Source organism: Oppia nitens, unplaced genomic scaffold, assembly GCF_028296485.1.
Source record: "Oppia nitens isolate AA-2021 unplaced genomic scaffold, nextdenovo-longstitch-racon4-pilon3 scaffold7_pilon_pilon_pilon, whole genome shotgun sequence".
Lineage (NCBI taxonomy): Eukaryota > Metazoa > Arthropoda > Arachnida > Sarcoptiformes > Oppiidae > Oppia > Oppia nitens.
In genome coordinates, this window is record NW_026533251.1 from 2867674 (window position 1) to 2879728 (window position 12055).

The following is a 12055-nucleotide window of genomic DNA, read 5'->3' on the forward strand; positions in this document are numbered from 1 at the left end:
TAAATCAATGTCTGTCCTAAACATAAAATACATTTTTATATTTTTTTGTTTAAATTTTATGTTCAAAAGTCAAGGTCCTAATGTCTGTGGATAATTGTATATATTTATATTTTTACATAAAATTTTATCACAAAAATAGATATTTCTTAATCATAAAATCATTTTAAATTCAGACATTAAGTTATCTTTTAATTGTTATGAACGTTGTTTTAACCAGCAGTAATCAAATACGACAGTCATAATTAATGATAAATTAATATTTATAATATATATATATATATATATATATATATATATATATATATATATATATATATTACTTTTAATATAATTTTAACTAACATTTCTTTTCTATATTTTTATGAAGGTTTTATAAAATCATTTGATATGTTTAAAAAAAATAATTATTATGAAATTTAAAACATACAATATTTTACAGTAGTTATCATTATTTAGTCACTAATTATGTATTTAATATAAATAAATGAAATAATTTAAGAATAGTTTTATAATTTACAAAAAAAGATATTCTGAAAAATATTTTTTTAATTTCTAGGAATTTTTTAATAATTTTTTTCTTTAAGTGTTGTTTCAAAAGTGATTTTAACATTTTTAATATTTCTAAAGCACTTCAATAAAAACCATTTTTACCAATAATGTTCACAATATTAAGTATTGATTTACGTACATACAGTATAATCAATTGTCAATGATTTTAAAAAATAATGTATAACCAATAATACTTATTTTACCTTGAAATAATTTCCATATAAGATTTTTAAATATTTTATGCTGTCAACTGTTATATTATATAACAATGTATTAAAATATAAGATATTTACATTATATAAAAATTTTGATATTGGTATTTCCCAAAACTATATTATAAATTTTGGTATTATTATTAAATAATGTATACATAATATAAGTTAACAAAAGTTTGTGTCAAACATTAAGAGTCAGAGCAATGGAAATGTTGAGCTCAAGAATCTGTTTGATAACAATTTTAATGACAACAACTCTGTTGTTTTGTGGCATAGATGTGGTCCAAACTGTTCCCTGTTGTGGTTATGGCGGTCATTACCGTAGACCATGTTGTGTCCGACCGGTAGTCGTATATTTCAGACCCCGTCCCTGTTGTTTCCACCGGAGGCGTCACTGTTGCGGCAAAAAATGATTTATAAAAATCATTTGACTTACTTATAGGAATTCTTAATATTGGTAAACATTTTTCAAGTTTTATTATATTTATTTAATATAAAGTAAATATTTGAATTGTTTTTTAAATTAACAGAGAATTGATAAATGGATACAACATTTCAATTTTATATAATGTATTCTTTGTATAATTTTTAAAATATGTAATTTAGATTTCTTAAAAGTTTACAAATTGTTATAAAAAACAAAACTTGATTTTTGGAAAAATTGTTAATTTTATTATTATATTTGTGTGAAAATTTAAATTTTATTCAATTTTACTAAAATAAAATGCATTTTTATTATTATATTTTGTATTATTTTAACCAATAGTCAACTTATTATATTGTCTCCGATTTCAGCCAAACTTTTTTTTTATTTATTTATTTAGCATAAAAAATTTAAAAATATAATCTAAAAGTTATACTAATATTGTGACGGGAAATAAAGTTATTTTTTCAATGTAAATTTATTTATTTAATAATAACTTTTGATTAACAAATAATAATATAAAAATTTTTTCATAAATATTTACTTAAAAATAATACTTTTTTAGCAAACTATTCCACTCCTATATAAATTAATTATATAATAGAAAAAATTAAAACAAATAAAATAATCTAATTTTTAAATGTATTATCCCTTAGTGTTTGAAAATGTTTTTATTGCAAATCGAATCTTATGGAAGATATGGTAATACATTGAAAAAATAGATTATTTTATTTGTTTTTATTTTTTTCTATTATATATTTAATTCATATAAGGATGAACTAGTTTGTTAAAAATATTATTTTTAAGTAAATATTTATGAAAAAATATTTTTATTATTTGTTAATCAAAAGTTATTATTAAATAAATAAATTTATATTTTGAAAAATAACTTAATTTCCTGTCACAATGTTAGATTTTTAGATTACATTTTTTATGCTTAAAATATGATATAAGTTGACAATAAAAATAGTTAACTAGGTTCTTTATTAATATAATAAAGGTTTTAATGTAATACGATATATAATATTAATATATTTTTAATTAGATCTGATATTTGGTATCATTTTTCAAATTTAATTTTAATTAAATTGTTTTCAAATAAGTTATTAATTAATAAATGAAATTATAATACAGATATGAATTTTAATAAAAATATTAATTTAATGAATCAATTGATTAGATATTCTGTAAAATAACACAAAAACGTCTTTTATTGACATTTGTGTTGATTTTAGAGTCAAAACAAACTGTTCATTGAATTGTCAACAAAATCGGCGGATCTCTTGAAATGAGTGCAAAACACAAGAACTGTGTGTCCAATACATCGGTCGAAAAGTTGGTCCGAAAGGCAGTCAAGTGTCTCAAGTATGGACAGTACGGCTCCAGTTGTGGACACTTTTGTGTCGCCTTTAAAGTGTGTCTTAACTGTCATTCACACGAATCATACAAAGAGTTGACCACAAAATGGTTGTCCACATTCTTGTATGCCTTTGACCGACACATCCAACACTTGGAGACCAATGCTGACAATCAGACTATTATGAATGCCTTTTGTGAAGCCATTGAATCACTTCCTAATTGTGAAGATCTTCATTATAATAAAGGCATTTACTGTTATAAGTAAAGTCTGAAAAGTGGTATTTTAGTCATTATTTGTTTAATTGTGATCTTAAATACATTTTCAGAAAAGGCTTTTTGTCGAAATCAGTTGATTGCTTTGTCTCATCATTGGCTTTGAATCCAAACTACAATTTATCGCATTTATGTCTTGAAAATATCAAGTCATCAGCTATTGCTCGATGGCATTACATTATGATTAATGATATCAAGAGGAATACTATCTTCAAGGAAGCCATTCATCTCGCCGTCCAAAAGGGTTATAATACTGTCTTAGATATAGGAACCGGATCTGGACTTTTGAGGTGATATTTAATATATATTTATTAACAATTGATAACTAATTAGAAAATTATTTTTATTATAAAAGTCTTTATTCGGTAGAAGCGGGCGCTCGTGAGGTATACGCCTGTGAAGTATCTGAAATGTTATACCATTTATGTAAAGATGTACTTAAAGTTAATAGTATTGATGATAAAGTGATACTTTTTAATGAAATGTCCACAAACTTAACTATTCCTCAAATGATTCCTAAACCGTAAGTTTTAGACATAAATTTTGTATAATTTATGTAAAATATTTTTAATATCTTTATATTAAGCATTCATTTGGTCGTCACTGAGATATTTGACGCCGGATTGTTTGGTGAACACGTATTGTCCACAATATATTCAGCTCATAAAGAAATCATTGATCCAAATCACGGAATGGTTGTCCCAAATAAAGCTACAGTTTATGGAGTTCTTATAGATAGCGATGAGTTAAGAGAATATTTTACAGTTAATCGCAAACAATTCGGAAATTTATTAATATCTGATAATATTATCATTGGAGTCGATTTTAATGATATGAAATATACAACAATTAATTTAACTAAAGTTAAAAACAAAAAGTTTTTGAGCAAACCGTTTCCTATAATTGATATTAATTTTAATGATATCATTCAAATTGAAAAGCTGTTAGAAAGTGATTATTCATTCAATATAGATGTTGAATGTGTGTCTTCAGGTAAACTCGATGCCATAGCTGTTTGGTTTGATTTGAATCTAATCGATGATTTACATATATCAACCCAACCACCCACTGAATTGATTGGATGGGAACAGGCTATATATCCTATTACTTATAAACCACTGTTATTGCAACCAAATACACGATTAGTAATGAGCTTTACTTTAAATGAAGATTTTTTAAAATTAATTGATTTCAAAATTTTTGACAATGAAATCAAACCAAACAAAGATTTGGAAATTATTTACTTGAACTCAGATCTCGTTAAATATCTTAACGCTACCATCTTTTATGAGGCATTTATAAAATCATTGAATTTAATCATTGAAAGCGAGAATATTAGTAAAATTATAGATTTTAGTTATTTTCCAGTTTCAAGTTTGCATTGTATTAAAAGTCAATTATTATCACAATTAGTAATAGTAAACGATGACAATGATATTCAAGATAATATAAAACAGTTTATGACATTATGTAAAGTGGACACTAATAATATTATTTTTAGTAATTTTGATGATTTAATTGAATTGAGTAAACATATGACAAATCATTTAATTCTCTTAGACTTTGTCGAGCCATCAGGTCTTATGAGAAGCAATTTATTAGAAAAATTAGCTTATCTTAGCATATATTCAGTAAAGACACCAACATTTATGCCATACAAAGTAACTATCAAAGCATTATTGATTCAAAGTGAAGACCTAATTATGAGATCCAGACTTGTCAGCGATCATAATGTCAATGGCTATCAGATTAAAAAATTTCTCAACATTTTTGAGGTAATATTTAACATATATTTCTGTATTATTCAAATGTTATTAATTTGTAGTTTTTCTATTTATTATATATAGACTGAAATAATGCAAAACATTGATGTTTCAAAACTTGACTTTTTAAAGTTGAGCTCAAGTTTTGAATTATTAAATATTAATTTTTGCGATTTCTTTAAATCAAAATGTGATATAAATACTGAGCCAAGCAATGAATGTATAGTAGATGTCATTAAAGACGGAAAATTTCATGCAATTCTTTATTGGTATGAATTGTATTTAACTAATAATATTGTTATTAATACGTTGGATATGAGTCCCAACTGGTATTCGGCCGCTTTCATAGTCAAAGAACCCATGAATTTGATAAATAACAATAAAATTCATATTTCATGTATATTTACTAATGGATTCTTGCGTTTTAAAGATATGAATATTGTTAATGATTAGAATTTTATTTTTTTTTAAATTTATTATTTTTTACAATACTATTTTTATGTGATTAAAATATCTATAAAATTTATTTTAATTAAAATATAAATTAACGTAAATAAATATTTATTTAGACTAATTTGAATCAATTATTAAAAAAATTTACAATAACTTTGCAGTTATTATAGAGCTATTTATCTAAGAATAGACTCCGAGAATATACCTTCAGCTGAGGGCAAAAGTGATGACATTTTGGTGATCGCAAACAATATGATAGATATAGCTTTGATTACGGGATAAGCGATACCATACTTATAACTGATTGGATTGAATGTCTCGTATTCGTTAGCCATCGCTAAATGACATCCGATCTCATATTTAGCCTCTGAATCAATGGTACAGTTGTTATGCATATGTCTTATTCTCCAATAATTACAACAATACTGAGGCAATAGGTATGTGTTATTGTGCTTTAAATGCCAATTGGATTGCATGTAGTCATTGGGAGACAACCATCCACAGCACTTGTGGTTTCTGTGAAAGTTTATCATTTCAAAGCAATTGCTTTTGAAATGACAGTTTTGGTTGGGATTATATGATTGTATTTGAAACAAATACATCTCCTTTACTACCACTTCGTTAAACAAGTCGACTCTCGTTTGATACTTATGTAATGTTAAGCATATTATTATAGATAAAGACAACAAACTAAACCATTCGTATGAAAACCATTTTTCATAATAACCCGAAATAATAGCTAACAATAATACACCAATTGATAGAAAATTGACTAAAATTATGAATATATATATTAATAATATCAACAAATTAATTATGTCGTTAACTATAATGAAGTGAATTAAAATTGATATCATATATGCACACAATGTATAGGTTCCCAAAATGCCTTCAATTACTATAATAATTGTAGTCGATATTAAAAGGATACCAATTAACACATTTATAGACATTATTGATCTTAAATTTACTTTAAAAATAGTTTTAAACTAAGTTTCAGTTTCAATATTTTATTAAAGGGTTAGTTTAAAAATTTAAATATATATTTTTAATTAAAATTAGTATAGTTTAGGTGAGATATAACGAGACAACAATTGTAAATTACATTAACCTTATTATGATTTATATTAGTTTCAATTTTATTAAATAATCTATATGTAGCTTAAGTATGTAGAGTTAGCAAAAAAGTTTTTCTACGAAATTTTTGTCTATAAGATTTAATTTGTTATCTGTTAAAATAGATTATATTTTTAAATAATAACTAAATATTATTACAAGTATTTTTTTTATTGATATTTAACTTTTAAAAATTAATCTATTTACTTACTTACTTATATAATTAAATTAGGAATAATATTTTACAAAAAAACTAATTATAATTAAATAATTATATTAAGTTTATATAGGAATCCTATATTTATAACAGTGAAGTATCATTAATACAATATTACTATAGATATGGGGATCCCATAGTATAATGATAAAGTAAAATTTTCTATAGAAATTTAGTAGAAATTTCTATTTGCTCATCTCTAACTGTATGGCTTGCAATAAGTAGTATTATATAACATTATAAAATTAATCTATTAAACCTATTAAAAAACTACAATATTATTGAAATACAAATTTTATAAATATAAGTTTATTATTAAATATAATAAATCAATTAAATCATTTGATCATCAAAAACAAATTATAATCAATTAATAAATAATTAAATTTAAAAACAACTAGGATAACTTTAAAAAATAAACTAAATGTGATTAATGCAATCTATAAAAATTATAAATTCTTAATGTGATTATGATTTAAGATATTAATTAAAATACAATTGGATTCTTTACTGAAAGCAAATAAATCACTGAAAATCGTCTCAAATATTAATTTATCGTCAATTGCAACAAACATGATATATAATATTACATATAATCACACATTTTAATCTTCAAGAAAATATTTTACTAAATAAAACGCTAGTTTTAGTCACATAAATTTTTAAGTAATTATTATTAACAATTACCGTAAATAGTTATTTGATGAAAAGTTAATTATAAACTCAATGATTTAGACCATAATTTAGAGTATGAATTAGCCACTTATTAGCCACTTATTAACTGAGCGAAACAAATTGTATTTACTGTTTATGATATAATATTAAATACAATGTTTATGGTATCGGAAAAACTTATAATTATTTTATTTGTGAATATCGAGAGTCACCGCATATTAGCCGTAATGATGCAGAAAATCTGTGAAACGCTATAATATTATAAACGGCACTCAAGTTTGTTACTGTATATCGATATACATTGTACTCGTGGGAACTGTAGGTTTGTATGAATGTACATGTGATGAGGGAATAAATAAGCCAAATTGAGCATGATAATTTTGTTTTAGAAATTTATAACAATCTCTGTTTTTAACATTTTTGTTCAATTATTTAAATATATATATAAATGCTTAAATAATAAGCATATAAATTATATATCAATATAAAAATAAAACATTAAAAACAAACGATTAGATTGACTTATAGAGTGGTAATGCCTGAGAGCTGAGGCATCGATTTGTTGGGTCAGTCGTTCAGTTATTGGGTGTTAGTCTATTGCATACGGGTTTAGCTCCTCCTTATAGTCATTGGATTTGTTGCTGGTTTTGACATATCTTTGGTAATGAGAATCCGTGAAAATAATGGTTTGGGAGCCTATTCTTGTGGTTCTTTCAGTGATTGTGATAATACTGTCACAAACACAACATTTACTCATTATTTTGCTTTTAACCCAATAAGGAGTATAAAACAATATTATAGATTTCATTTACTCAATGTATAGAAACATAGGGACCATATATACTATATTATCCTTAGAGTATATGAGAGCAAGTTTGGTGGTATAACTGTTGTGAACATACATATCATAAATAGCTTTGATTATAATAAGTACCAACTTTTTGGATCTAATTTTTAAAAATAATTTTTGTGCCAACACTGGAAATATACTCATAAACATATATCCATATAACTTGTCTGCCTCTGGGTATATGAGATTGAGATGTCATCTCCAGAAGGCTTGTCGTCCTCTGTTTTGGACCCCTTTACTGATTATGTGTTTGCATCTGTATGTGAGGACAGGCATACATCTTACAGTTCTTGTTGTCAACAGAATTACAATCAACTAAATAATAATAAAAATAATAATAATAAGTGTTTGCAGACTCAGTGCAATCATAGTTTGCAATTTAATAGTGAATATCACTTAGAGTCAGATCCAAGACTCAGTAATTTTCAATCCGAAGGTAAGACAACATTATATATATATATATCACAACTAAATCTTTAAATTAGTTAAATAATTTCATTATGAAAGTTAATGAAGGTATAAATTATATCATATTATTATTATTATTATTTAAAATAACATAAAAAATAACAAATTACTTATAGATTTGTCAGCTAATAATGCGGATGAATGCAAACTATATGATAACGAAGTAGAGTCGTGTAGTAGTGGTACTACTAATGACATATCATCGCGTGGTTACTACTTCTTACAACATAATTGTATGCATTTTATTATATTAAATATTCTATTATTTTTTTATAACTATTCTAATAATTATATTATTTTTATTAGTTATCTAATTATACATATCCTATAAATTTATTACTGTGGCTAGTAAATTTCGAACAGAATCTTTGTACTAAGTTTTTCTAAAATAATTCGAATATTAGAATGTTTTATATTTTTGTTTTAATGTACATATTTTCTATGATTATCACTTATCAAAATAATAGTAGTTTAATATCTTTGTCTAAAAAGTTTTCGGAATTATTTACAAAAATATTTGATAGATGACATTTTAAAACAGTAATCTTTTTTGATATTTTTATGTTTAAAATAAAAATAAATTTAAACAAAAAAATATTAATTTTAAAGAGTAATATTTGATGTTTATTTTTTAGTAAAAATCAGTAAGTTTATCAAATGCTTACAATTTTTAATAAATAATTTTATCTAAAATTAGGTCTAAATTTGTCTTCCAAAATAGCACAATTTTAATTTTTAATAATGTTTGGTATTTTCGTCAATAATAAAAAATTATTTTATTATTTTCTTAAAAGTAGGCAACATAATATAATATTTAATCATTTTAAAAAATTTATTAGAATAATATAATTTTAATAAATAACAAAAACATTTTAAAATTTATTTTCGTTTTTTAGAAATAAGTATAAATTGTATTTTTTTGTAATTTTTCATAAATAATTCTTTAATTGTCAGAAATCTAATAAAATAAAAATACTTTTATTATTTTATCAGGATTAATAGTTTTTCTTAGATTTTATAAATTATACAATTCTAAAAATTGAGGTTACTAATTTTGTAGCATTATAAAACTTTAATTATTATACTATAAAATATTTTAAAAAATTAACAATAATAATGAATATCTCTACTATTTAATACCATAAAAAAATAATTTTTAATTATTAAACCGAATGCAGAAAAATCTATTAAGTTTTCATATTACAATTTGTCTCGAAATATATTTGCCACAGTAATATATATAATTATTAAACTAAATATCTTGTTTGAAATATTTAAAAAAAATTATAATTTTTTTTATAAAAAATGCATGTTTAGATAAATACTTTCCACAATTAGTTAACACAATTGAATACTCTATAGAGACATCATTTTATAATCTATTTAAATGTTGTATCACTTGTATGGCCCCTGCGATGACTCTCATACATTGATCCACTTTTGAAGCAAATGAAATACATATTAACAAATAATAATAATAATTACAAATTACTGTTTTATTTTTAAATTAAGTTAATATTTAGAGAAACAATACAAATAATTTGTATGAATTATTCAATTGTTTCAAATAAGTCAGAGACCAATAAGGAGTCCATCGCAGGGCTTCTGTTGTGTCAGTCATTTAAGTGAAAGAAAAAACTTACAGACAATGGACACTGCGATGGACTCCTTAGTAGTGGATATAATGCAATGATTGGTTCGGGAGGTTATCCATCGCACGGGCCCTACAATGTTCAACGTAATGCAGCCAACATTCGTGAAAGGAAAAGGATGCTCAGCATTAACAGCGCTTTCGAGGAACTAAGGATTCATGTGCCTACCTTTCCCTTTGAAAAACGGTATTTTCATATTTTCAATACTAATTACATTCAATAAATCTCATAAAAATCACATATCACACATAAAACAATAATTTAAATATAAAACAATTATTATAAATACAGTAATATACAAGTTATATAAGTACTCTATTCTGTATTATTACAACAGTATATAAAAAATTAAATTTCTTAAATAAATTTTTGAAATAGATTATATATTCGATATAAATTTCGATCAAAATAATAAAATCTATATATATATAGTAAATATAAGTAATAACATAATAACATAAATTATTTTCATAATGATTAATTTGAGAAATATAAATTAACCTATATTCTCTGTGTTATACCTATGTTATGTACAATATATAGAATATTTATTTAAATGTACAAATAAGTAATTTGATTATTAAATTAAATAAATATATAATTATTTTAATTTCAATTATGGTATGGATTGATAGGCTATCAAAAATTGACACTTTAAGACTAGCTATTGCATACATAGCACTATTGAAAGAGATATTGGCATCAGATTACGATCCCATCACTTATATTGAGAAATGTCTTAAAGGAGAGATCAAAGGAGAGCACACACATGAGTGGAATACTAGTGGTCAGTCTATTACTACTTTTTATCATAATTTTTGTTAAATAATTAATCAATTATTTTATAATTTATAAATATTGGAAATATTATATTAATAATAGATTTAACGGCAAGACTTTCGTGGATTAATTGGGAAAATCTGGGCGTAAACCCTAACAGAAGGAATATAGGATCACTTTCTCCATTTACAAGAGCTTCAAATATGCCACACAATGATATGACTCCACACTATCAGCTCAATGATCGCAATATAAGACATTGAGATTTGTCTGTACTTTGTTTTCAATAGCAGTCCTTATATTACGACTTATATTTCAATTATATATATATATATATATAACTATATATATCAAATTATCATAAATTTAATTATATTACATACATTATAATACAGTATACAGTATACTGTATATCTTATATTATCCTATACTAGTTTGTATCATATAATATTGTATGAGAATATATATATAAATCTCATCAAAATTCTGGTCGATTTTAATGTGCAATTGTGATGAAAATAGTCATTGAATTTCATAAATTAAAATTGAATTCATTTTTATCATACATATGAATGAAGTGATTAAAATTTAATTGAAATTCTTCATATATATTGTAGTATATTATGCAATATAATTGTATATATTATATATAAGAATTTATACATATATTGTAGTATTAGTGTAACGAAACTTATTTGCTATTTATATATACTATAAACACAGTGCTTATGATATAAAAGCTTAGCGGCGGTGAAAGTGATTAACAATTGAATGCAATAAAAGTTGTCAACTATTAGCGATTCAATTGAATTGAATAATCAGTGGTTAAAGTAAAGCAATACCTAAGCTTTGATTACTGGTTTGTTGATAGAAAGGGCCGATCGGTGTGGTTGTTATGCCCGTAACAAAGTCACGTGCAGTTAAATCTGTTATTCACGAGTAGATCACTCTTATAGCTAGTCTTAACATTGAATGAATGGTCGGTGCGAGAAAGCAAAGCCCTATACCTAACACTACAGAGCCTATACATACATACATACATACATACAATGGTTAGCATTAGAGCACTGGCTAAGCGTGTGTCGCACTGACGGCACGTGCACTCTCTCATGGGATGCAAGTCGGGTGCTATTAAAACATTTGTATAAATCGGTTTGCATTCAATCAGTTGGTATGTATTGGGATCACACCAGCCATCAAACAAATCATTACTTCGACACAATGTTACTGTTTTACGCTATTTTATGTCTCTTAAGTCCTA

At 24.1% G+C, this 12055-nt stretch overlaps 3 protein-coding genes across 3 annotated transcripts; 2 read left to right on the forward strand and 1 right to left on the reverse strand.

The window, feature by feature from the left end:
* Positions 1-2399: 2399 nt before the first annotated feature.
* LOC128963628 (protein arginine N-methyltransferase 9-like) lies at positions 2400-5036 on the forward strand. Its single transcript, XM_054310142.1, has 6 exons — positions 2400-2808; positions 2874-3110; positions 3176-3343; positions 3407-4276; positions 4349-4595; positions 4668-5036. The coding sequence occupies exons 1-6, from the start codon at positions 2477-2479 to the stop codon at positions 5034-5036; spliced, it is 2223 nt and encodes a 740-aa protein (XP_054166117.1). The 5' UTR covers positions 2400-2476.
* Positions 5037-5212: 176 nt separating this feature from the next.
* Positions 5213-7417, reverse strand: LOC128963629 (uncharacterized). The gene is made up of 2 exons (XM_054310143.1): positions 7345-7417; positions 5213-5808 (listed from the first exon to the last, which is right to left on the reverse strand). The coding sequence occupies exons 1-2, from the start codon at positions 7415-7417 to the stop codon at positions 5213-5215; spliced, it is 669 nt and encodes a 222-aa protein (XP_054166118.1).
* Positions 7418-8086: 669 nt separating this feature from the next.
* On the forward strand, positions 8087-11057 carry LOC128963630 (basic helix-loop-helix transcription factor amos-like). Its single transcript, XM_054310144.1, has 5 exons — positions 8087-8330; positions 8479-8595; positions 10110-10200; positions 10650-10801; positions 10897-11057. Exons 1-5 carry the CDS (start codon positions 8087-8089, stop codon positions 11055-11057), a joined length of 765 nt encoding a protein of 254 aa, XP_054166119.1.
* The last annotated feature ends 998 nt before the right edge of the window (positions 11058-12055 follow it).